This window comes from Malus sylvestris, chromosome 14, assembly GCF_916048215.2.
Source record: "Malus sylvestris chromosome 14, drMalSylv7.2, whole genome shotgun sequence".
Taxonomy (NCBI): domain Eukaryota; kingdom Viridiplantae; phylum Streptophyta; class Magnoliopsida; order Rosales; family Rosaceae; genus Malus; species Malus sylvestris.
Window position 1 is genome coordinate 29,259,502 of NC_062273.1, and position 25,482 is coordinate 29,284,983.

Here is a 25,482-nt window from a genome sequence, read left to right on the forward strand (position 1 = left end):
TGCAAACTTTAATATAGGCATAAGCATGGCATGGATTTGGCTTGATCATTGACTTCACTAGACTAGAGCTTGACCTGGACTTTGGGATGCTTTGGTTTGTGTATATAATCGTAATAATAATTATGTAATCCAACTTATTACTTAATTGTTCTTGTACCTCAGCGAGTGTTTTGTACTCGAGGTTCTATTTTTGGACAACCCATCCCTCTAGAAACTTATAAGAATTATATTTATCCTCTTTATCTTTGTCTAAAGATCATCTGGAAAAATTAATTTGATTTGGAGATGGTTTAGTTATCTATGTAAATCATAGAAATTGACGCTTCATCATAAAGATTTTAATTGTTACTATAATCCTTAATTTGTTGAATATATATGCATAACTCTCTAATTCAATCGAACTTTTCTTGAAATGACTTGTAAGAAATGATAGCGAGAACAATTTTGATTGTGACGTTTTTTTGGCAATATGGAGAGTGGCTCAATTACTTATAAGCACATGCAAACTCTTCATTTTTCCGATGTTAGATTGATGATCTCTTAACAAGGCCCTCACGCGTGGCGAATTTTTAAGTTTTAAGTCTAACACTTAGACAATACAAATTAGATGTTGTGGAGCAGATGTGGCAAATTTTCAAGCTTAGCATGTGGACAACACAAATTGGGTGATATGGAGCACATCTGGCGGTTGAGCTTGACACAAGGGTAGTCTGCTCTAATATCATGAAGAAACTTGGAGTTTCACGTAAAATCAATTTGCAATATAAAAAAGAGAATAGTAAGCTACTTATAAGCACACGTAAAATCTCTTTTTCCCATTGCGGGATTGATATTTCTCAACACGTTTGTACAGTGAATTAATGTCAATGGAAACAAGGATCAGAATAGACGAAGTAATATCCCTTTATAAAATTAATGGTCGATAATATTCCAATATTTAGGGAATTCTGCACATAATGGACTGGCAAAAGAGACCCACCGGTCCTCCACCACCCCCTCCTCCGCCTCCACCTTCCACCGATATGAGCAAATGCTATGCTACGCGCTGCCCACGGTCCAATCCCAGTCATGAAAAATTGGGAACTCCACTTCTGGCCCCGTAACAATTGGACAACGCATCACACGCAAACCCAAATTTTCACGCGCCTTCCAAAGTCCACAGTGATTTTTTTATTTGGGTATGGAATTTGCATAATCATTTTTACTTCATACACATCTTTTTTATTTGCGATCATCAAATCGACTGAATTAAAAAAAATCAAAGAATATAAATTAACAAGAAGTGTGTGAGAAAATCCACATGCCCCTTTTTATTTTATTTTTGGCTTTTTATCCAGAATAGTCACTAAGATTATCATAACTTCTTACTTTGACTCCTGAGGTTTAAAATCGATATAACTGGTCTCTAAGTTTGTCAATCATCAATAATTTTGGTTATTCCTTGAAAATTTTCCGTTAAATAAGAATAAAATGACCAAAAAAAACTTATTCTTTTGTCAAATCATTTTGGCTCATTGTTTATTAAATTGAAGGTAACTTTATCATGTTGGACCTTATTTGACAAAAAAATTTTACGAAATGACCAAAATAATTTATGGTGAACAAGTTTAGAGACCGCTATTATTGATTTCAAATCTTAAGAATATAAAACATAACACGTTATGTGTTTCTATGTTAATATCTAACTAACACAACTGGAACACGATGACAATATTCAGCTAGCATTATATGAATGAAAACTTTTTTTCATTTGTATGACTAATTGTAGGTATTAGTGTATTATTGATATTAATTTTTTTTATGACTAATCGTAGGTTAAGTATTATTGATTTATCATGTATTATGATGTTACTTTTATAAAAAATTTCGTCTTACTGAAATTAAGTTGACACGAAAGCAATACAAGTTAAGTACATAAATCGAAAAAATGAACAAATCTCTTTTTAAGAAATGAAGTACGTGTTGGAAATTATTTTTTTTTTTTTCATTTCATGATGGTGGGAGAAGATGTCTTAATTGTTTTTTCACCATATTCTTATCAAATAAGAAAACACGGAGTGAGGAAGCAGACTGCAGAAGATGGCTTCATTTTTTCACATTATTCATTTTTTACATTATTCTAATGAAGAAAGGAAAGACACAAAGAGGGGAATAAGACGTCAGAGAAAATTGGGAAGAAAAAGGGTAAAGAGGAGGAGATCAGAGGAAAAAATAAATCATTATGTTAATCTCACAGTGTATATTAGTTAGTTGGAAAAATAATTATGAGAGTTTAAATATGAAAAAAAAGGATAAAAAATTATACTTAAGGCTTATCATATGACAAAATTTTGAATAGATTATAGTGACACTTAGCAAAATTTAACGACAAACAAAGTTCAACACAAGTTTTCCTCTCATAAACCAGTCTTGATTTTCCCTCCATTTTTTTTTTCAACAAAAGTAATTTCATTAACAACGCATACAATATTATTTATTAATTTCCGCTAAAAATAATTAAATTTAGTAAAAAAAAAAATTGAGCAAAAGATTCTCATTCAAAAGGGAATGCTCGATACCCGAACCATCAGAGTAATTCATTACTTAAAATAAAAATAGCTATCTATATTCTATATATTCTTCTCTGTCGGCATATTAAACTACAATTAACCGTCTAAATATTGTCCTAGATAGAACCTTTGGTTAATCATATATAATGATGTGCATGTGATGTTAGGTGGCTTTTTCATTGTTGAATTTTCAACACCATTTCAATAATCCTGACAATTGAATTGTTTTGACATGTAAATCTAAAGAATTTGAGAGGAAATCATCACACCATTCTATGCCAAACGTTTAAAACAAAACAAAATGTATTTATAGGGTTTATATTTCTGTCTTCATTTGCTCATTGGTGTCATCACTCTCGAACTTTCAGGCAATAAGCTACGACGAAAACGAGCTTTTTATTTTACTAAGCCATCATATTCATTATTCACCCAAAAACGTTATTCTTATCACATATTTGTACCTCATTTGTACTTTTTTTTTTTAAATAGAACCCACATGTATTGGTAAACCTTAACCGAGATGAAGCCATCCCTAGAGCCCAGAAGCCAAGCTATCTCTCTTGGGACTGGCCCATAAGAATCCATCTCATGATTATAACGTGCAATACAAAGCCTAACCATTGAAGTCACTGAAGCTGTTGAATTGACCTCTGAGAAGGAATAAGAGCCACTAGTAGAAGAACATGAAAGATTGAGACTTACTTATTCGTGGATAGCTCTTTAAAGATAATGATCCTACCTCTATTAGAGACATGGTACAAATAGATGATAAATGTACTCTTATTTATGTCACTTTTTATTTGGTTTAGTTTATAAATCATTTGATAAGTATCGTTTTCAGTTTTTATTTTTATTACAGCTAAAAATTATTTACGAATAGAATTGTTATTATCTAAAGATCAATTACAAACCCAACTTATAATAGAAAAAATATTTCCATCTTATAGAATATAGACCACAATTAATTTTTGTGATAACTACAGAACTTTTATATTTGCTACCAATGCTTTACATATATAATTATAAGATATTAATAAAAATGTTGCAGTCCGTTGATATCAAATGAGAATATGATGATGACAAGACAACATTTGACACGTCCCAATCCCGATGTCATCTGTGAGTAGACTCCTTCTAAAATGCATGTTTCAAACCAAATATCATAGCTCCAACGTTTTGCTTAAGTTTTCATGGTCTCTGCAATTTTAGCTCCAGTTCACGGCCGGCTGTGCTAAAACTTAACTGTATAAGCAGAACAAAAAATGTCGTCTGGGCATTAGGCGCTGCGCAGCTGCTGCCGAGTCAAGTTGCAGCATTTCGTCTAACATATGAAACACCCCTGCATGTAACTCACCATCTTCTTTTTTCTCCTTAATTTCTTATATGAATGTATATGTATATTTAAGAGAGAGAGAAATTAGCTGCTAATCCGTTTTTGGTATATTCCCATGCATGCAAGACATTGGAGTTAATCCATTTTTTAACATAACAAAAAAAATTTGGTATATTCTCATGCATGCGAAAATTGGGAATCAAACCAACATTCTCACTTCCAATTATTTCCAAATTTAAAGGAAAAAAATTGGTTCTATAACCTGTCACGCAAAATAACTTAAATAAAATATAAAAGTAAAATTAATAAGAAGAAATTAATTGCTGAAACTTTGCGTGTGTGCGTACGTGCATGCATGGACCATATGGTCCAATACATCTCATGCAAACTTTATATGATATGATTTGACATTTGCACGCAATAAAACCACGAAAAGTCATGTTTAATTTGTGATAGAAAAATGGGATTTAATTAAATTATGTGATGTAAAAACACAACTATTAAGTATATACTTTTCATCAATTTTTAGAGGTCCAGAAGCTCCCGTATGATCCCAGGTAATTAGGGCATTTGGAATAGGACAAAAGCAAAAAGGTTTACTCTTTATCTATATCTGAAGACTTCAGTTATGCTGCCTGATCAACAGCTCTTCTTTTCGTCATCCTAATGTGGATAAAAAGAATAAGGAGAACATAAAGCTTAAGACAAATTGGCTGTGCAGATGCAAAGCCTCCAGCTCGAGAGAAATATACTCCAGCCTCCAGCTAATCATTTTCCGATGAACCCGAAGAACCTTTGAAAAGGTACAATATGTAAAGTCATTGTCATTTTGATCAATAAAAAAAAAAGAGAAAAACAAAACTTAGATGCTTTTTTAATTATTTAGTAAAGTTGATGTACATATATCAAGAAACCGATATGTCATGCACGTCTAATTTTCTTTTTCATAAATGTGTAATTGCGTTTTATTGATTCATATGTTATAATACAAGTGAATAATGACCTTTAAGAAAAAATTAACCATACAAGACGGCTAAAGGGATCAAAAAACACTATGAAATAAAATAAAATAAAATAAAACTCACATCATAACATTTAAGCAATACCCAAAACCAAACCCATACAACCCACAATATAAAAACCCTACTTTAACCCACAACCCTAAACCTAAGCAGCGCCACCATATATTTTTTTGCATATTGCCATAAAAGAACCTGAAGAACAATGGAGGGATATGCAGACTCAAATTTGGTCTTAAAAAATTTAGTTGCACATAAAAACGACCAATAGTCTTGATTCACTCGTACTATGACATATGAATAAGTAAAACACAATCATATTTTAGAAAAAGAAAATTTGGCATGCATCACTTGTATGTTTCTACAGAGTATACCTCAACAAAGTCCTTCAAATCTATGATGCATCGAGGTTTAGTGAACTTGACATGAGAAGAAAGTCCTCAATGGGGAACTCAGATGGTGAGCTATGCTCAGATCAAATAACCACAAGAGGATATTATTCACTAGAAGAAAGACATAAATGAGTGGAAAAAAATAAAATAAAATTAGGAGGGGAAGGGAGGAAGTATAAGCGCTAGCTCTGCCTCCTCTCATTGGTGGCTAGAGTCAGAGAAGGAAAAGAATGATCGACAGTGGATGATGATCTTATATATAAATAAACAGATATAATTACTAATACGTATTATAACATATACGAACTAATGAAAAACACACCCCAAAAGCTGACTCCAAAACCAGTAATATTTATTGGTCAACAATCAAACTTCACTAATATTTTGGGTTTATGCGTGGAAAAAAACCCCTACATTACATAGCTGTAATCCATTTTTTCTCCTCCCGCGTGCCTTGAACAATTGAATACTTCTAATTTGTACGGCCGTTGTCGTAAAATTTGGTCCATATTATTATATTCTGAGTGCAATAGTGCATACCATGTACTCTTCCATCTCGAGGCCACATGCATCAAGCTTATTATTTTTAAAAGAAAATTAATAAAAAAGATTTGAAAATTTTGAGTTTTAACGATAATGACAAAATAAAAAGTAAAATAAGTACCATGATTGACCTTTTTGTGTAAAAATATGATTTTTCGTTAAAGTGAACAATAACTATAATTTTTTGTTAAAGTTCCCTATTTTTAATAGACGAGGTAACAAATCACTTAGGCGAGATTTTTCAATATTGTTGGAATACGGGACAAAACACCAAATGCTATTATTATATATAATTAGAGTGACACTTAAAAAAAATTATTTACTATAATCTTATAATGACATGCAATGTTCCGTCTCTTATTCTAACACACTGAAAAATCTCTAAATCACTTGGGTTTGTTTATCTTCGAGCTACGAGCTTTGAATTTAACCGGTTAACTACATTTTCAAGAGATTAATAATAAAAACTTTGTACTTTGTTATTTACCTTTGAAGATCTATTCTTAATTTATATTGAGAAAAAAAATCATACATAACTTTGTTCTTTTCCAAATACTGTGACATTTTCAGTACGTATCCTAGCTATCCTTGTGTTCTTTGATGTAGGACTCACAAACCTGAATATAAAAGTGGATTGTTCAACTAAATTTGATTTATTTGTATTTTCCATTGTAGAGGGCATGCGTATATGCGTGCGTGTGCATGTATGTATATGTATCTGTTGTACATAATATATACTTTTATATTTGTTGGCTTGAATTATATATTGGATTATGTATCTATCAATATATATATAGACAAGCTAATAAATATAACAATTCAGTTTATCTTCAATGACACACCCCAACCGAAATGTCCACGTGTGCATCTGAATCGTGATGTGCTAGCTTCGTCACATGAACATTGTCATTCAAGCACAAAAAAAAAAAAAAAATTTAAAAAAAAATCTATGTGTTCAACCTGCTAGGACCCATTCCTTGCGCAAGATTGTGGTCATTGTGTTGTGTACAACACAAATAAAAAATTCCTCCCTAAAATATAACATGCTTTATTGTCACATGGCCCGCAAATACAATATCTCTCCAAAAAATATGAGGTTGCTGAAGAATTATTGCGAATAAAAGAGATGATAAAAAAAATAAAAAATAAATAAAGATGAGGTTGCAAGCTGAATTTATTAGTATTGAGAGAAAATTTAAATACTTTATTGGAGAAAAAAGATACACGAAATGTTTTCAAACATTGGAAAAGTACAGTTGAACAAGTAGCAAAATGGAATTTCCCCACCAACAAAACAAAATATTTAATTAGAGCCCGTTATAGGAAATTTATATGTTTTTTGTTTTTATTGAACGTATGTGAAACTGTAAATACGACATGAAGAAAATTCGACATATTTCCTAATTTGTACTTAGAATTAGAATTAAGAAGTTATACTCCGCTTATTTACGTGTTTATTAACCATAAATAGACAAGTGAGGCCATTACAAAATACGAAATTTAATTTAATTTTTGTTTGTTTATACAAGCAATATTGAGGAATGGAGACTCGCGGTGCAAGTTGAATCATTTGACTCTTGGTTTTGAAAGAATTGGACTCTTTAGGAGAGGTGGTATTAGAATATAGAGTTAGAGTTCATTACTTTTTAGGAAATTAATTTTGCACGCATGTTTTCTCCTCTCGCACGTTTTCTTCGTTGTTGTCCCTCAATTCTTCTTTGACTTATGCAATTCAAAATGGCTTTTTAGCCAAAATAGTTATTGAGGTTTGCATAACTTATCACTTTGATTTTTGAGATTTGAAATCAATAGAAGTGATCTCTGAGTTTATCTACCATCACTCATTTTGGTCCTTCAATGAAAAATTATATTAAATAAGGACCAAAATAACAAAAAATGCCCTCAATTTAATAAACAATGGGCCAAATGATTCGACAAAAATTTAGGGTATTTTTATCATTTTAGCCTTATTTAATGGAGATTTTTCATGAAATGATCAAAATGATTGATGATGGACAAACTCATGGACTACTTTTATTGATGTCAAATCTCAGGGATCAAAGTGAGGAATTATACAAATCTCAATGATCATTTTAGCTAAAAAAACCATTCAAAATAAACATGCATGGGGATAAAAATGATGTGAAGAAATCACTTCATTATTTTTGCTCATTATGCCATGACCATTATTTATCAAATTTAAACTAAAGCATATACAATAAATTATTGAGAACATTGCCATTTTGGTAATCAAATTGGTTCTTATTTCAATTCAGGTGAATGAGTAAACAACTTATATCATATCATTCCAAGTAATTTTGATAAAATCAATACTATACTTTTTAATATGCATGAAGAGAGGTAAGAACTCATGTGCATGGAGAGAGTACATCCATTCTATCCAACGTAGCCTTCCATTTATTCGAGACGAGAAAATTTTCAGTGTGATAGAAACACGATATTATACACCAATTGTCATAATACTTGGTTGTAATTTTTGTTTTTTAAAAATTTTCAACTAATTGTATTATGACACTTGAAAATTCAATCGTTTTTCCGGCATATTGAAAAATTTGTTATTAAAGATAATTTAATATACAAGTTCAAAGAGAATTTGGTGAATTAAATCTCCTAATTAATTAAATTATATAAACATGTCATTTAATGGTGTTGATACCATATTCTGCAGTTAGGAGTTGGGTGTGAATTTTTTCACTAGCAGTTCAAGTGAGTTTTGTCCTTTAGATCCAAAAGTGACGTTTAAATCAAAACGGACAAGACCTTTATTTTGCTCGAAATAGCAAATACTTTGCCCAATCTGTTCTGCTAATTCCCATATTCCATTTCTCTTACAGTTTAACTTTTAGCACACATCTTCCCAACTCATGCCAATTCCCACCACCACCCCCTAAATTTTTGGTACTTCCAGTTCCCCAACGGAATGACTGAATTAGAGAACCAGTTTTATACACAAATATGTGTGTATGTAGAGAGAGAGAGCGGCTGGATGTGCTTGTGTTTCCCACCCCCACCAATTTAACCTTTCTATGGGACTGAATTATCCTTGAAAAGCTTGTTCCTCTCTCTCTCTCTTACTTTCTCTCTCCTCACCTCAACTCAAGGTGGGTCATTCTCTTCGAGGTCCTACGCTCCCACTTGCTGGTCTTTGCTGTCTTCTGCCTCTGCTACCTGCCCCCCTTTTTTTCTCTTTTTTTTTTCTTTCTTTTTTTTCAAAGTTCATACTAATACCAATACCCTTCTCTCTTTTCTCTATGCTTTTTTTTTCTTTCTGTTTTTGAATACAAAGAAAGAAGAAGATCCATTTCTCTCTCTGTTTTCGGAAAAAGTTTGCTTCTTGGAGGAGGTAACATGGATCAAAGTTTTGATATTTGATTGATACAATCCTGTTGTGGGTATTTGTTTCTGGGTTGAATTTGTATTGCTTTGTGGAAAAGTACTTTCAATCTAAGCATCTGGGGTTTTCTTGGTATTGGTAAAGGTTGAAACTTTACTGGGGTATTGCTTGGAATGGTGATTTCTGGCTTTTGGATATGAGTGGGGGTTTTTGACCCTGTGAAGGGCTCTGTGAAGTGCTTCTGCAAAAAGGGCTTTTTGGATTGCTTTTCAGTTTGCTTGCTTTGTGGTGATATAGTGCTTAGGATTTCATGCTTGGTCCAAGACAATGGAGATGTTTATGGCCAGATTTTTATTTCTTTGGCCTTCGATTTTGTTGTGACTTATGAAAACGATATGAAGAACCTTCTTAAGAAACTGCATATCATGTCCAACCAATCAGAAGATTCGGAAGGGTCTGCAGCTTCATCAAGGGGCCGAAAGTCTATTAGCAAGTCATCCCCCGAAACCGAAAGGCTTTTGCACTCGAGGTCCCATCAGGGTTCTGAGCATAAACCCTTCTCGGGGATTTCGGGTTGGTTGAATTCAGTTGCCAATAAGCATGGCCCTAGTCCCCCATCATCTTCAAATGTCAACAGGGCAGCGAGAGTGGAGCAGCCACCTGATGCAGCTGTTAGTGGGAGTGGTTTAGATGTTGTTTCGGATACAGGTAGGCGCGATTCGGGGTCTAGTACCTCGAGGGATGCTGATATAGCAGAAGAGTATCAGATTCAATTGGCTTTGGAATTGAGTGCTAGGGAGGATCCAGAGGCAGTTCAGATTGAGGCTGTTAAGCAGATTAGCTTGGGGTCTTGTGCTCCTGATAATACTCCAGCTGAAGTTATAGCATACCGCTATTGGGTACGTTTCTTTTCATGTACTACTCTGAATGAATTTCGGTAGACTTACTGTTCATTACCTGCGAATACATTCAAACTAGACCGAACGGTGATCAACATTCCTTCATTAAATTTAAACTTGGAATTTGTTTGGTTAGTCAAATTTCTGCTTATAATATGCCGGAAACTATATACAGAGAAATGAATTTCAGTTGTCATCTGTCCGTAGATGATAGTATTCTAAGTACTAGGCTTTAGTTACCTTTGTCGCCAAAAGTGTGGAAAAAAGTTTGTACCGAAAGGTATTGGTGTCAACATCATTGCTCCTGTGATCCTTGCCTCTTCATTACCTGTGATGAATGAGACACCGGAGACCTTTTATTGATAACCTTCTAGCAGTTTGAACAATGTAGTTGTAAGTCATCATCAACGGTGCTGTGTCACATCTGCATCTACTTGTGCGAAAGCACGAGTAGTGAATATACACAATCTATACCTGTACAAAAATTGGGAAAGGAAGTGGGTGAAGGGTGGGTTGGACTTCTACATTTTGGGAAGGAATAAATAGATTCCTAGTGTCAGGAACAACTGCCAAAAACTGGAGTATTCCTGCCCCGTCTGCTCATCAACATGGCTATACTGAAAATTTAACCCTTCAACCTAGAAGCTCACGTCTGTGTTCTACTTCTATGTTATGTTTTCGCTGGCAACATGTAGTGGTTCTTGAATTTAATTGTCTCTTCAGTTTTGTAATGTTTAATTCCGTCTCATATCGTAGATTTATCCATTCTTCACAGAATTACAATGCTCTTAGCTATGATGACAAGGTCATGGATGGTTTCTATGATCTGTATGGAATTTTGACGGAGTCAACCTCCGAAAGAATGCCTTCCCTTGTTGATCTGCAAGGAACACCTTTGTCAGATAGTGTCACCTGGGAAGCAGTTTTGGTCAATAGAGCTGCCGATGCGAAGTTGTTGAAACTTGAACAGGTGGCCCTAGAAATGGCTGTAAAGTCAAGTTCAGATCCTCTGGCTTTTCTAAATAGCAATCTGGTGCGAAAACTTGCTCTTTTAGTTGCTGACCATATGGGTGGACCAGTTGCGAATCCTGAAAACATGTTGAGAGAATGGCAAAATCTTAGTTACAGTTTGAAAGGAACCATTGGTAGCATGGTTTTGCCACTTGGTTCTCTGACGATTGGATTAGCTCGACATCGTGCATTGTTGTTCAAGGTACTTGCTCTCAACAGTGGCATGTATGCTTTGTTCCATCATATTTTTTTCATTACTGGTTGCTTATCACTCACCTGTTATGTTGGTAACTAGGTTTTGGCTGATAGTGTGAGCATCCCATGCCAGTTGGTGAAAGGACAACAATACACCGGGTCCAGTGATGTGGCAATGAACTTTGTAAAAGTTGATGATAGGTAACTTTTCTTACAAGTTTGTCACCTTTAATGAAGACAAGTCCTTGATTACATGGTGTTTTTGCCTTTTTTTTTTCCATGCCTTAAGAAATGATTCTACAAGCACATATAAGCTATTTTGGACGTGTTAATTGTCAAATATTGCCGAAAATGTTCTCGCCATTAAAGTGTGTTTCTTTATGTTTTTCTCATTTGAAGTTCCACAATCTTAATCTGTTTTTAAGGTATGTACAATGTGAATTTCAGGGAGTATATTGTTGATCTGATGGCAGACCCTGGCACACTTATTCCATCTGATGCAGCTGGATCACATATAGAATATGATGAATCTTACTTTTCTGCCAGTCCTTTGTCTAGAGACATTGATTCCTCTCATGTTGCTTCTTCCAGTAGTGGAGTTGGGAGTTCGTTTGAAGAACATTCAGACTTTGGTACATTAGAGAAGAAATCCAGGTTAAGGAATTTTGCTTCTTCCGCAAGGGATTCCGAAGAGAGAGAAGAACCAGCTTCTCATGATCTACCCAGACCAACTGAATTCGAGGAACAACCCAAGATGCCTTCAGATGAATTTAGATATGCCTCTGACGTAGAAAAGATGCTGGTGCAGGAACTTCCAGAAAAGCCAAATTATCCTTTTGCGCATACGAGATCCCCTTCATGGACTGAAGGTGTTAGATCTCCAGCCGTTAATAAAAAGCAGGTTAAGGATGTTTCTAAATACATGATTGTTGCTGCCAAGGAGAATCCAAATCTAGCTCAAAAGCTTCATGATGTTTTACGTGAGAGTGGTGTTGTTGCTCCCCCGAACTTGTTTAGGGAAATATATCCAGAGGAGTTAGATGTGTCAACAGTCGAGACCAAATGCCGGGCAGAAGATAAGAACGAAAATAAAGAAAGGTTTGGAACACAAAAATTTAAAAGTCAAGATGATAAAAGGCCAGCTCACTTTCTGCCTCCTTTGCCTCAGCAAAGGGTGAATCTTAAAGCTAGTACTTCCGGTCAACCGGAGATTCTTAAGCCTGTGGAAGGTTTAGGCGTCAACCTTACACTTGATACGAGGGACGTAACTGGCCAGAATATCTCATCACAGTCCGAAGCATCTCCAGTTAAATATACAAATAATGTCCCTGTTGCTGCAGCAGCGGCGGCCGCAGCAGCTGTTGTTGCATCATCTATGGTAGTTGCTGCAGCAAAAACAAGTACTGACACAAGTCTCGAACTTCCTGTGGCAGCTGCTGCCACTGCTACTGCTGCAGCTGTGGTTGCAACAACCGTAGCTGTCAGTAAGCAATATGAGCCGGGCATGAGAAGTGATGGAGATTCAGAAAGTGGTGGTTTTGAACCAAGGGGCAGTGGTGGCCGTGAGCATGATGCTTCGGGAGTTAATTCAGAAGGCGAGCGAATATCAGATCGATCAGCAGGTAATGAAAGCACTAAATCTGATGTCACAATTGATGATGTTGCAGACTGCGAGATTCCATGGGAGGACATCACCTTGGGTGAACGTATTGGACTTGGTACTGACCTCTGCATTATGCTATAAATATTGTACTTCTCATATCTAAACAAAAATAGTCTAAATGGTGTTCTGTCCCATACTCTAATTCTAATTTCATATGTTCATGCACCCTGGATATTGCAGGATCGTATGGGGAGGTCTATCATGGAGACTGGCATGGCACTGTAAGATTTCAGATGCTCTTCCTAAAAGTTGAGCCATTGTGGTATTGTCTGCTGTGGGAGTTTTGAGCTTATTTTCGTTATTTGGTCTTACAGGAGGTTGCTGTGAAGAAGTTTCTAGACCAAGACTTATTGGGCGAATCACTTGATGAATTCAGAAGTGAGGTAAAAGCTTCGCCCTTTGTCCATTTCAAGAATTTTTTTGTGTTTGATCATTTTATGGCATCAATTCATGCTATTTCCTTGCTAAGAAGGTGGCACTGAAGGAAAAAGCTTGTTTGAGAGGGAGCAGTACGCTACTTAACCTAAGAATTATTTGTACATTTTATATAAATGTAGTTAAAACTTTGTAGGGACCACCATGGTTCGGTTATCGCTTTAGGTGTTCTAGGTTCGTGTAGTTATAGTGAATGAAGTAAGGAGTTCTCTCTCTCCCTGGTGTAACATTGTATGATTCTATGTACTTAGGCAGCAGTTGGTTGCTGGAATAAACATTAGAATGTTATGGAATCACAATTGCATTGGAATGGAATCGATGTTTAGGAAGTTAGAGGGTAAAGTAGAAATATTTTCCATGTTTAATGTGCTTTCCAGAATCTTTCCTTCAAATATTGAGGTTAATCCTTTATTTGTAAAATTTGAAGGTTCGGATGATGAAAAGACTCAGGCATCCTAATGTTGTTCTCTTCATGGGTGCGATAACTCGCACTCCAAATCTTTCCATTGTTACAGAATTTCTTCCAAGGTATACCAGAACTTTCATTTTCACTTTTTATGAAAATGTTACTTTCGACATCTTTTATGGATTCAACTCATATTGACGTAACTAATAGTTCTTGATTCTTAATACTGTACGAGTACAAGGAGCTTCTTTGCCTTAAGAATGCAACCATTTTTTTCCCTTCAAAACGCAAGTACCTTCACGAGGATTGGATTTTATTGTATTTTCTTTTTAACTATTACCCTCAGTTTCTTTGAAATAGGTAATATTAATATTTATTTGGAATCATAGTCCGCCTGAAACAAAACGCAGCACAGATTTTGTGTTTTGTGTCTTATAGAATTCTGTTGTTTTAATCTTGGTCTATATATTTATGTATATAAGAAGTTTAAGAACTGCATTGTGTTGATTTGGTTAATTAATTATATTCACGCGTTATTAATAGAAGTCATATTTTGCAGAGGTAGTTTATACAGGTTATTACACCGGCCTAACAATCAATTAGATGAGCGGAGGCGCTTGAGGATGGCTCTTGATGCTGTAATATTCTCTTGTTCTTGCGGTTTATTCGAGTATGAGCCAACAATCATGTATTGTGATTGATAACTTCATCTAGCTTAACTTTTCTTTTCAATGATTAAATCTTCAGGCTCGCGGAATGAATTACTTGCATAACTGCACTCCAGTAATTGTACACCGTGATTTGAAGTCTCCAAATCTTCTTGTCGATAGGAACTGGGTAGTGAAGGTGTGTTTCTTATCTCTTTGGCGAAATTCCTGAACACCTTTAATGTATATTTAGAGATCAGTTTGGTTGTATGTGAAGTTTTCTGCTTGTTATTAGGTCTGTGATTTTGGATTATCACGAATGAAGAACAGCACATTTCTCTCCTCGAGGTCGACTGCAGGGACGGTAAAGCCCTACTCAACTTACTCTTTCTCAAATGTTGCATATGTTTGATATTTTAAATCTTGAAATTTATATCCTCAGGCTGAATGGATGGCTCCGGAAGTGCTAAGAAATGAACCTTCGGATGAAAAGTATGCCATATCTCCCCGCCAAATGTTGTATTATATATATTTAACTTTTGTTACCGTAGCTGGAGTTGTACTGATATATATAAATTTGGTGTACTGTGCAGATGCGATGTTTATAGCTACGGGGTCATTTTATGGGAGCTCTCTACGATGCAACAGCCATGGGGAGGAATGAACCCAATGCAAGTTGTTGGTGCAGTTGGATTTCAACATCGCCGTCTTGATATTCCAGATAATATAGATCCTGCAATTGCAGATCTCATTCGAAAATGCTGGCAAACGTGAGTATACTTTCGGAATCTTTTTTTCTCGTTTGATTTTGATAATTGTAGTCTGTCATTTGTAAATCAGTTCAAATGTGTATTTAGGCAGATGAACAAACCTTACATTGAACCTAATTAACATTTGCAGAGATCCAAAATTGAGACCGTCGTTTGCTGAGATCATGGCAATTCTGAAACCGTTGCAGAAGCCGATAAGTAGAAGTGGACAGACCTAGTGCACAAGTAGGCAGTGGCTACAAGAAGGTCCAGCCATCCTGCGTCGGAGAATCCCCAGCTGGCTGGCTGAAACAGTGAATATCGGCTCGTTTGACAGCCAAAATATGGATGAAGGCAAGTTGTACATTTGATCGGAACAGCTTTTGAGAAAGATTGAAGATCATGACCTAACCTATACTCCAATTTTCGCTTTCGTCTTCTTTTTGCTTTTACGGTTTCCTCCTCTTTTCTGTATTCCCAACAGGGCGGCCATTCGCGAGGTTGTGCATTTGTTTGTAAAGAATTCATTGGCAATTGTTGTAATCAATGTTTTGATTTCCGGTGTCCGTTGATCGGAAGAGTTTCTTGTTGCCTGAATCAGAAGGTGAAAAATCAATAGCGTGCTTAATGCAAATGGAGAACTACTGACAAATGACATATCGAATCCAAACAATAACAAAGTCTCTTTTCACTAAGTGGGGTCGGCTGTATGAATTTTAAAACTACTGGCAAATTGACATCGAATTGGATATATAAAATATCATTTGTACAACATTTGGCAGTCGCTTTGCTTATATTAGAGAGGTGGCCAGATTAATAACATTATATGTACTTCATTTAAAGACAGCGTTGCTTACCACCTATTTAATAGAGTTAAGCTGTAATCATGTTCACAGAATTCGTATGTATCAGAGAGGCGATCAGCAATGTAATTGAAAAAGAGGCTTGTAGGCAAACAGAGAGAGGGCAACGCACCATTTAAATTTTCCATCAAATACATGGATAAGGTAGGGACCAGCACCTACTTAATGGAAGAGTTTTTTGGTTCCCCATTTTTCACTAGGCAGCTTCATCAACATTTTTATCTTCTTAGAGATGGCCTCCTTCGGTAGTACTTCCCCATTTATCTCCCACTCTCTAACAAGACCAAACCACTTCTCTCCTTCCTCATCACAAACGCCGCTGCCTCCGCCAAAAAATCTTCCTCCACAACCGCCTCATTCTCCGACACCAATTCAGCAGCTCAGCACAAGTTCATCCGAGCAGCCGCCGACGCCGGTAAAAGAAGAGCAGCAAAAGCCATCCAAGACCAAAACCAAGGCAGACTCCACAGACTGGATAGCTTCCACGTTGACCAGAAGGTTTGGGATTGGTGCTGGCCTTGCTTGGGCTGCCTTTCTCACAGTTGGTGTTGTTTCTGAGCAAATTAAAACCCGCTTTGAAGTCTCCCAACAAGAATCAAACACAAGGTTTATAAATATATATATATACACACAAATCCAAAATTATATAATTTCATATCATGTGACATTATGTGTTTTTGCAGGAATGCTGAGAAAGAAGAAGAGGTGGTGTTACCTAATGGCATAAGGTACATTTCTCTTTCATACATAATGTAGCTATCATGCACGTAATCACATAAGAACTCCGAAGTTAAGCGTGTCGAGGTAAGAACATTACTAGCGAAGTACGGTTACCTTCCCTTCTAGAAGATCTAAAAACGATTACGATAATATTTAGCAAAAAAAAAAATTAAAAAGCTTTCTTTCATTCAGGAATCACTTTACAAGAAGCACTTGGATTAACAGCAAGTGTTTCCTATACACGTTGTTAGAAGAACTTTTGAGCATAAATGTATGTTACATAAGCAATTTCAAACGACCCTGGTTAAACACATGCATTTTTCAATGTAGATACTACGAGATAAGAGTGAGCGGCGGAGCTACTCCGAGGCTGGGGGACTTGGTGGTGATCGACCTGAAGGGGAAAGTAGAAGGCAGCGAACTAGTTTTTGTGGACACATTTGAGCGGGAGAAGAAGCCATTGGCTCTGGTGGTGGGGTCCAGGCAGCCATACAGCAAAGGAGTATGTGAAGGGATAGAGTATATGATGAGATCCATGAAGGAAGGTAGCAAAAGGAGAGTGGTGGTTCCTCCAAGCTTGGGGTTTGGAGAAAATGGTGCAGATTTGGGTCGTGGTCTGCAAATTCCTCCTTCTGCAACCCTAGAGTATATTATTGAGGTTGATAGAGTCTCAATTGCATCTGCATGAGGAGGATCATTCATTCTTTTGTGTGTTAATTGTATATTTTTGATATTGCTAAAAGGAAAAAATGTGTAATAAATAATTTGGGTTCTTATTTTTGTTGATTTTGTGTTGTCTATGAATTGGTTACGTATACGATTCAACTTGGATTGCGTATGTTTGGAACACAATTTAGTACATTAAGTGTCATAATACAAGTGATTGTATATTTGGAAAAAAAAGTTCAACTACTTATATTATGACACTTAACATACGTAATCACATATTAAAAAAATTTCTCGGATTGGAAAATTCCGGTTTCAACCAATTTCGAGTAAAATATGTCATCCATTAATTTCCTATCAAAAAAATTGGATAGGAAATTGATGACATTTTAAACTTTAAAACAGAATATTTCCTTTTTAGCATCTTAGAGAGAGAAAGCGAGAGGAAGAGAGAGAGAGGAGAGAGAGAGGGAGTAATGGTGTTAAAACTGCAGCCACAAACATTTTCCTGTTGTATTGAATTTTCAGAGAGCTTCCTTTCCACATTTGATATCTCAGCAGCAGCAAGCAAAGCAGAGCAAGCAAAGCATAGAGCTTTTTGTTCAGAAGCAAAAACCCAGAACAATTTCCATGGGAAAAGTCTTGGATTCCAATTTCTTAGCTCTCACTGCTATTGTCACTGTAATTATCTCTCTCTGTCTCTCTGTCTCTCTCTCTCTCTCTAAAGCTTTCTTCTTTTTTGTTCTGCATGCTTGTTTTCCTATTAGGTTCATTTTCTCTCTCTAGAATCTCTGAAATATGGTGTTTTTTTTGGTTGATGAAGGTGGGGTATCAGTTGTTGTTCTTCATAATTACTGCTCTTCTCAAGTTCGACAAAGTCACTGACTTTGCTGGTAATTCTTCCCTCTGAATTTATTTCCAGACAATTTGATAGTTTATTAACTTAATTTCCTGCTTATCAATACTAATTAGAAACTGATTGGATTGTTTGGTCGCCAAGAAACGCTGTGACTGGATTTTGATACATTTCTGATTATTTTGTGTGTGTAATTATATTTGTTCTTCTTTTCACCTTTCACAGGAAGTACCAATTTTGTTATACTTGCTATTCTGACTTTGGTTGTGAAGGGGTCATGGCATTTTAGACAGGTATTGTATTATTAATTTCTTCTCAAAAGTGTTTAATTTGCTCGTAGTTCGCGTTGATACTGGATAAAGAAAATCTTGATGTTCTTGTTTTCAGGTAGTGTTGAGTTTGCTTGTGATAATATGGGGTCTTCGCCTCGGGTTGTTCCTACTGATGAGGTATTTTGTGATGCTTTTTGTGTGAATTCGGCGTACTTGAGGCATTACCACATGAGTATGGAGTATAACATTACCTATATCGAAATCCAATCGCAATTTTAATACACAAAACGTTTCCTGATCAGGATTTTGCAATGGGTAGAGGATCGGCGTTTTGATGAAATGCGTGGTAATATAGGGAAGTTGGCAGTTTTCTGGATATTTCAGGTTCTCTTGCTTTCCCTGCTTTCGGCTTTTATTGTGCATCATTGCGTTGTGCTTGTTCTCGGAAGGACAAAGTTGATTTGATTCTTAAAGCAACCTGTTTTTTCTGCAGGCTGTGTGGGTATGGACTGTGAGTTTACCTGTAACAGTTGCTAATGCAAGCAACAGAAAACCATCACTCCAAGCCGTGGACATAATTGGATGGGTTATATGGTTTGTCGGTTTTTCAGTTGAAGCTGCAGCGGATCAGCAAAAACTGACATTCAAAGGTTCACCACAAAATAGAGGAAAGTGGTGCAATGTCGGACTATGGAAATACACTCGCCATCCAAACTATTTTGGTGAGGTAAGTATCGAAAAGTTCTCCACAAACGTTTTTAATTTGATTGTTTGCGTCTTCCATCATATGCTTGCATTGTCTGCTTCACATATTTACAAATCATCCCGTAACAAGAGTCACAATTGCGTCGAAACATCATTCATCCAACAAATTTCGACATGTTAGTAGCTTTGCATTCATTCTGTCAAAGTTAAATGAAACCTTGATAAATGTTGTTGCTCAGATATTCCTTTGGTGGGGAGTGTTTATTGCTTCCACGCCTGTATTGAAAGGTGCAGAGTGGCTGGTGATTTTTGGACCGATCTTTCTCACGTTGTTGCTTCTTTTCATCAGTGGCATACCGATGCTTGAGGTTTGCTTCTTCCCCTTTCTTCTGAGCTCATTGCAAATTCATAGCACTTGAAGAGTTGTAACTTACAACGTCGGGTTGAACAATAACAGGACTCTGCAGATAAGAAGTTTGGAAACGTGGACGAATACAGGCTGTATAAAAGATCGACTAGGTAAACTTCAGCTGTTCTTTTGGTATTTGTTTTTCGAGTATGAACTGTAATAACTGAAGACCAACATATTTTGTTTCAGCCCTCTGATTCCGCTACCTCCGGCTATATACAAGAACTTGCCATTGTGGTTCAAATCGACTTTTCTCTTTGAGTTTCCTCTCTACAGTCGTAATCTTCCTCGGGAAGAGCCAAACTGGTGAGGCTACAATCTGTTCGAAGTTATATAGTTTCCGCCCGAAGACATAACCCTAAACTTATCTTGTGCTAGTGTTGAGTTCATATATTTGCTTTCTACAATCGTAACACAAGTCTTCCACACATGGAAAACACTTAAACAAGAAGCAATTTAGCCTTGGTTTGGTACTGAGGTGATTCTGAGTGGCTATCAAAAAGTGGTTTTTTTATGTTTGGTAACATTCAGCTTCAGCTTTTTTTCACGGGTTTAGGTGAAAAAAAGCCAAAAACACAAAGCTGCAAAACCCATCTTTGAAAAACCAGCTTTTTTTCACATATGTTTTACATAAAAGTTTATCAAACACTATAATATTGCTATTTTTTATTTTTTCAAAAGCACTTTTACAAAAAAGTTTACCAAACACTCTGTTGCTTTATTTCACGCTTATTCTCACAGCACAGCAGAAACAATTTTTTTTCAAAACACAGCAATACCAAACCAGTCGGAAATTGACAGTCTAAAGTATCGATTGGAAGAAACCTTTTGGAAAATCAGGGTTTGAAACAGTTTGTTCCGTTTGGAAAACGAGTGATCTTTTTACTAGTGCGTTATCGTTTTTGCTAGCATTATGTTTTCATGTGCCAAACTGTTTGTTTTAACTTGTAAGACGTTTGCCGTCTGTGCAAGGTGTAGAACAAGCCCGGTAGAACGAAGAAGCGACGGATTGAAGATTGGCTAGCTTACGATACTTTTGTAATACTTTGAATTGTAACGATTGTATGCATTTATTCGTACTTCGATGAAGTATAATACTACAGTTGAATGGAATATGGACTTCTTTCTCTTCTACCCTTATCTACACTACGGAGGTAGGAATTCAAACTCGGATACAGAGGTGGGCTCGCTGCCCTAGCCAAACTTGACTGCCCCTATATTCATGGAAAACGACCGGGATCGAATGAACCAAAAAAAAAATACAAACACATTATACTATACTATACACCAGCAGTGTTGTTAATGTTTTCCAAGGAAATGACAGACCCAGATTTGATCTCATTTGAAGCTTGGGAATGGGACATTAGAATGTAAATAACCCACAAGTGAAGGCACAAGAAGTAAATCCCGGACCATATTTTCGCAGTCGGATTCCTCCTTAAAAACACTACTCCGGCCAAGAATATGGACTCCAACTGCTGAAGTGCTGAACCCAGGTGCTTCCTGCCTGACCGGATTCTGTCTTCGAATAAAGGTCTGCCTGATTCTATGTCCCTTGATGAGGTAGCGGAAAATTCGGTCAATGACTTGCTTTCATCTAGCAACCTTGAGACAGCCTGCATAATGCATAAATGTAGTACTGTCCCTCGGATACATCATCTTGCGGAATAAAGTTTCACGACAAAAGAGTTATCGGTATAATCAACATACCTCAATTCTGAACATAAGAGTTGCCTTCTCTGAGGAGAGAGCCTCAACCTGATTAGGGTTTAGGGTTTAGGTAACCAGATAAAACCTCTCACTTAAACGACCGAGGGAATTAAGAATGGGGTTCGAATGACAAACCTGGGCTTGTTTATGAATCAAATGGTCAGTCATCTGAGCAAGCCTTCGCTTGAGCTCAATTTCTACTTCTGTTGGATCATCTATCTCTTTCCTTGTGAATTCAATGTTTGCTTCCAGCTTCTGTGCCTGAAACGTAACACGTAATTTATCATGTAAATGATTACGGAATTTTACAACATGAGGGCAATACATGAATCATCAAACAGTTCTATCAGGAAACGGCATTTAATCAATGTTGTCAAAGGCTTTAAACCATAAGCTTATTATAGTTCAAGCTCTATCTTTTCACACTATTCTATCAAGTTAGCATCCCATCCCAAGTAAATATTAACACACAAAGAGCAAACGGGGGAAAGACATAATGAATCAGCAGTTAATAAACTATCACAAGTTTTCAATATTATAGTGAAATTCTCTAACCTTATCTTGCAATCGCACAACTTTATCGGTAACAAAGGCATACTCTGCCTCCAAAATCTCTCGTTCAAGTTCAATCCCTTTTGACGCTGCCATTTTCTTTAGAGATAATTTTGTTTGATGAGTGTCGGAGATCTTCCTCCTGAGCTCTACAAGAAAAAAAAAAAGAGTTCCACATAATGATACACCAAACACAAACATGGATTTCAACATTGATAATTTAGTTTGATGAGTGTCGGAGATCTTCCTCCTGAGCTCTACAAGAAGAAAAAAGAGTTCCACATAATGATACACCAAACACAAACATTGATTTCAACATTGATAATTTAGTTTGATGAGTGTCGGAGATCTTCCGTACTTTATGAAATTATTCACTGCTTTGCTATATAAAGTCAATATGAGGCCAAAAAAGAAGTCGGTCTATTCTTAATCTACTAAGTAATATCTCTTAAATTCAAGCACACTTCACCAAAACACAAATGAAGATCGTTAAAGGGGATTAGTTAACCAAATCCTGTGACTATTGTTCACAGGGGACTGATCAGAACATTTATTATACTTAAATCCTTTAGCAAGAGGTAGCCCTTGAGATCAAATTTATATTTGAAAATGAAAATAAATAAATAAATTTAAATAAGTTTTCTAGTTTCCACACCCAATACATTAGTTTGCGATTCTAGAGAACCTACCTTCCTGGTTCACTTCTTTTAACTCAATTTGCTGTCGAAGTTCTGCTACCTGATTCGCCTGGACTCCCAAAAGAATAAAAGAAGAAAAAGGGAAACATTTCAGCAGGAGTAAAATACAAAAACAAAAGTATTGAAGTAAGGCAAAGCACACGAGAAGCGTTTCAAATTCCCAAAAATTGAAATGAAAGACAAGAAGGAATGATTTTTACAGTATGATTTCATCCGCCATATTTGAACCATCAAAACAATTTAACCACCTGGACAACTCCATTGCTCAAAACTTCAATTCAGAAGATTATAAAATGTCCATTAGGACCACATCAATCATTTAAATCAGGATACAATCATACCTCTAATTGAAGATTCCATTGAACATTGGCTAGGGATTTTGCAAGGTCTGCATTTGCAGTCTGCAATCAATTTTAACATTTAGTAATAAAAAAATCCTAAATATGAGCACGGACTAAAAAGGTCAACAAAAAGGGAAATTCATACTTCTAGACGTAGTGGTAAAAAACATGAACTCAGAATGAAATAGAATATTTTTCTAATACACATAAGAAACAGATGGAAAAAGGTTGTAGTACCTCCAGTTTAGCCAACCGCACAAAGGCTTCCATTCTAGTGTTGTTATGTTTCTGCTTTTCTAAATCAGCAGCTTCCATGGTTTCCATCATAGTCATTTGCAGCTTTGAAGCCTGAAGCAGAAGGTAAATTTAAGTAATAACATTTTGCGCAATACGATAAAGAAGTTCAATTTCCTTAGATAAAACAACAATGAAAAAAATAGGATTAATGCAGCCAACCTAGGAAGAATGATAAGAACAAAATCCTAATAATCTTATTCTTACCTCTTGTGCTTGTTGTTTCACTTGCTCTTCAAGTATTTTTTCCAAGCTCTGCTTCTCGCCCTCCAATCTGGCAACCATATTTTCCCTCTCTTTGATGGCCTCCACAGCTTTAGCTGCCGCTTTCTCCGCCAGAATCTTCTCCCTCTTCTTTCTCCTTTCCTCCTTTTCACGCTCACTCTCGGAATCAGAACTTGAACCTGAGTCTGTGTCCGACTCAGAGCTCCCATCAGTTACCGAAGTAAAACCTCGCCTTAAATCATCAGAGGTAGAACTTCTAGATGCTTCATTAGACTCATTCTTTCTCAACCGATCACCCACATTCGCCCCTTCTAACTTCTTATTAGAACCCCAATCGTCCTTCTTTACTGAATGTAAATTACCCTCGGAAGAAAGCTCCTTAATATCAAAACGCTCACCATTTTCCTCATTTCCCTTATCTTTTATTTCCTCCAAAGTGTTTAAACCCACATCTCTAAAATCCAACTGTCGTCCTTCCAAAATCTTACCATCACGCTTCAACTCAACACGAGAAGACCTCTCCGGTGTATCTGAAACAGAAAAGCCAGATTCCTCCCCATCACTTACTTTCGCATTCAACTTACTTCCTTCCCCACCACTTGCCCTCCGCGGGGTCTTCACAATATTATTACCACCACTCTTTTGACTCCTCTTAACCTCCAAAACCGACAAACTCGATGTGGAACTGGCACTCCCCTGCCTCCTACCATCCTTCCTCAAACTATGAACCCCGGGGAAACCACTGCCGCGACTCGCGGCAGAAGTAGTTCCCCGATTCGGTGTACTACTAAGGAGTTGAGTCCAGTCACTATCAGTAAGACTCTTCCTTGGTTTCGGAATTCCAACAATCTCTCTATCCCTATTACTGTTACCACTACTACCATCATCATTAATGTTAATCTTGTTACTAACAATGTTTAAGCACGGATCGCTGGTTAATTTTCCGCGATAATCACTAATTTGATTTTCTAGGGTTTTCTTCTTCAACTGATCCTTCAAAGGCACACTGCCCCCCGCTTTCGTCGGAGTCTCCAAGCTCAATTCGTCGGCGATCTGCTTCTCGTTTTTCCGCAGCGACTCCGCAGCTTGCTGATCGATCTGAACCGTCCGTTTCACAATCACACGGATTTTACATTACTAATCCAAACAGATAGAACTCAAAAATTAAATAACACAATTAAAATAAAAAATTGCAGATCGACTAGTTTGTTTCGAAGAATTAGAAAAAAATTAGGACTTTTTTTAATTTAATTTTTGTTTAATTCCATAGTTTTCTGGATTGGGAGGAGAAGGAGGAGAAGAATTGAACCTGTTGGAGGAGAGTTTCGGCGGCTCTGAGCTTGGAGGAGATCCAGTTCGCCATGGTCGTTCTAGTTCAGCGAAAACGCAGCGTTTAGTGTTTCTGGAGAGAATCGAAGTGCATTGTTGGCGAAACGCAGCGTTTTGTATTTGCAGAGGATGAAGGAAGAGGACGGAGGAGGAGGAGGAGGAGGAGGAGGAAGGAGGCGGGGGAAATGGGACGGGAGAACGAACGATGTGATGAAAGGAGGAGAAGGGAGGAGGGTGAGAAATGAGAATGCCCGAGTGACGGGCGGGTGACGGTGTGAGTTCTTGGGCCGTTAGATTTCGGGTGACCGGTACAGATTGTTTTGTGGGTCCCGCTGGGTTAAAGCGATGTGATTAAAGCGGGAGGGAGACTTAACGCGCGTGTTGGACAACGACCGACCAGCGAACGTTTGGTGGTTTTGGGCTGTTTGGTTGCGGTTTATGGTCCATCAAACGGTTAGCCCAACTAGACAAATTAGGGGTGGGCATTCCGGTGTTTGGATTCTTAGGATCGGATTGGATTACTCAGCCGGCAGTCAGCCCGACTAAAATTATTCATAGTACTTCATACACATATCATGAGAATATCCGAGAGTTTTTTGTTTTGTTTTTCAAAAAGTTTAGAGGGAGATTGGTTACTCTTGCAACC

At 36.7% G+C, this 25,482-nt stretch overlaps 4 protein-coding genes across 7 annotated transcripts; 3 read left to right on the forward strand and 1 right to left on the reverse strand.

Moving 5' to 3' along the window:
• Nucleotides 1-8,636: 8,636 nt before the first annotated feature.
• On the forward strand, nt 8,637-15,762 carry LOC126598798 (probable serine/threonine-protein kinase SIS8). Of its 2 annotated transcripts, none has more exons than XM_050265155.1 (13): nt 8,637-10,090; nt 10,866-11,303; nt 11,397-11,497; nt 11,744-13,014; nt 13,140-13,180; nt 13,274-13,342; nt 13,822-13,922; nt 14,360-14,438; nt 14,548-14,646; nt 14,743-14,811; nt 14,890-14,939; nt 15,041-15,217; nt 15,348-15,762. In XM_050265155.1, exons 1-13 carry the CDS (start codon nt 9,587-9,589, stop codon nt 15,433-15,435), a joined length of 3,087 nt encoding a protein of 1,028 aa, XP_050121112.1. In that variant the 5' UTR covers nt 8,637-9,586; the 3' UTR covers nt 15,436-15,762. The 2 variants fall into 2 exon arrangements, with proteins under 2 accessions (XP_050121112.1, XP_050121114.1); XM_050265157.1 differs by having other exon boundaries at nt 9,942-10,090; nt 10,847-11,303.
• A 424-nt stretch (nt 15,763-16,186) lies between these two features.
• Nucleotides 16,187-17,565, forward strand: LOC126598802 (peptidyl-prolyl cis-trans isomerase FKBP17-2, chloroplastic-like). Its single transcript, XM_050265168.1, has 3 exons — nt 16,187-16,665; nt 16,743-16,787; nt 17,110-17,565. Exons 1-3 carry the CDS (start codon nt 16,292-16,294, stop codon nt 17,465-17,467), a joined length of 777 nt encoding a protein of 258 aa, XP_050121125.1. The 5' UTR covers nt 16,187-16,291; the 3' UTR covers nt 17,468-17,565.
• A 337-nt stretch (nt 17,566-17,902) lies between these two features.
• Nucleotides 17,903-20,821, forward strand: LOC126598800 (uncharacterized). Of its 2 annotated transcripts, none has more exons than XM_050265160.1 (10): nt 17,903-18,126; nt 18,269-18,338; nt 18,527-18,594; nt 18,689-18,750; nt 18,876-18,957; nt 19,067-19,300; nt 19,518-19,646; nt 19,736-19,797; nt 19,877-19,993; nt 20,660-20,821. In XM_050265160.1, exons 1-10 carry the CDS (start codon nt 18,076-18,078, stop codon nt 20,709-20,711), a joined length of 927 nt encoding a protein of 308 aa, XP_050121117.1. In that variant the 5' UTR covers nt 17,903-18,075; the 3' UTR covers nt 20,712-20,821. The 2 variants fall into 2 exon arrangements, with proteins under 2 accessions (XP_050121117.1, XP_050121118.1); XM_050265161.1 differs by having other exon boundaries at nt 17,905-18,126; nt 20,666-20,821.
• Nucleotides 20,722-25,106, reverse strand: LOC126598799 (golgin candidate 2-like). Of its 2 annotated transcripts, none has more exons than XM_050265158.1 (9): nt 24,817-25,106; nt 23,490-24,605; nt 23,226-23,336; nt 22,989-23,048; nt 22,639-22,696; nt 21,953-22,206; nt 21,533-21,658; nt 21,398-21,445; nt 20,722-21,303 (listed from the first exon to the last, which is right to left on the reverse strand). In XM_050265158.1, exons 1-9 carry the CDS (start codon nt 24,868-24,870, stop codon nt 20,968-20,970), a joined length of 2,163 nt encoding a protein of 720 aa, XP_050121115.1. In that variant the 5' UTR covers nt 24,871-25,106; the 3' UTR covers nt 20,722-20,967. The 2 variants fall into 2 exon arrangements, with proteins under 2 accessions (XP_050121115.1, XP_050121116.1); XM_050265159.1 differs by having other exon boundaries at nt 21,953-22,098; nt 24,817-25,105.
• Nucleotides 25,107-25,482: the final 376 nt, after the last annotated feature.

What these genes read in the sequence shown, in the direction of transcription:
- LOC126598798 (XM_050265155.1), top strand. Translation starts at nt 9,587, where the DNA reads ATGAAGAACCTTCTTAAGAAACTGCATATCATGTCCAACCAATCAGAA. An exon ending in AATGAACCTTCGGATGAAAA is followed by an intron (nt 14,940 to 15,040) that starts GTATGCCATATC and finishes TGTACTGTGCAG; the next exon opens with ATGCGATGTTTATAGCTACG. An exon ending in ATTCGAAAATGCTGGCAAAC is followed by an intron (nt 15,218 to 15,347) that starts GTGAGTATACTT and finishes TAACATTTGCAG; the next exon opens with AGATCCAAAATTGAGACCGT.
- LOC126598802 (XM_050265168.1), top strand. Translation starts at nt 16,292, where the DNA reads ATGGCCTCCTTCGGTAGTACTTCCCCATTTATCTCCCACTCTCTAACA. An exon ending in CAACAAGAATCAAACACAAG is followed by an intron (nt 16,666 to 16,742) that starts GTTTATAAATAT and finishes GTGTTTTTGCAG; the next exon opens with GAATGCTGAGAAAGAAGAAG. An exon ending in GTGTTACCTAATGGCATAAG is followed by an intron (nt 16,788 to 17,109) that starts GTACATTTCTCT and finishes TTTTCAATGTAG; the next exon opens with ATACTACGAGATAAGAGTGA.
- LOC126598800 (XM_050265160.1), top strand. Translation starts at nt 18,076, where the DNA reads ATGGGAAAAGTCTTGGATTCCAATTTCTTAGCTCTCACTGCTATTGTC. An exon ending in CTCTCACTGCTATTGTCACT is followed by an intron (nt 18,127 to 18,268) that starts GTAATTATCTCT and finishes TGGTTGATGAAG; the next exon opens with GTGGGGTATCAGTTGTTGTT. An exon ending in ATCCAAACTATTTTGGTGAG is followed by an intron (nt 19,301 to 19,517) that starts GTAAGTATCGAA and finishes GTTGTTGCTCAG; the next exon opens with ATATTCCTTTGGTGGGGAGT.
- LOC126598799 (XM_050265158.1), bottom strand. Translation starts at nt 24,870, where the DNA reads ATGGCGAACTGGATCTCCTCCAAGCTCAGAGCCGCCGAAACTCTCCTC. An exon ending in CCGAAACTCTCCTCCAACAG is followed by an intron (nt 24,606 to 24,816) that starts GTTCAATTCTTC and finishes CGGACGGTTCAG; the next exon opens with ATCGATCAGCAAGCTGCGGA. An exon ending in TGATTCATAAACAAGCCCAG is followed by an intron (nt 21,446 to 21,532) that starts GTTTGTCATTCG and finishes AACCCTAATCAG; the next exon opens with GTTGAGGCTCTCTCCTCAGA.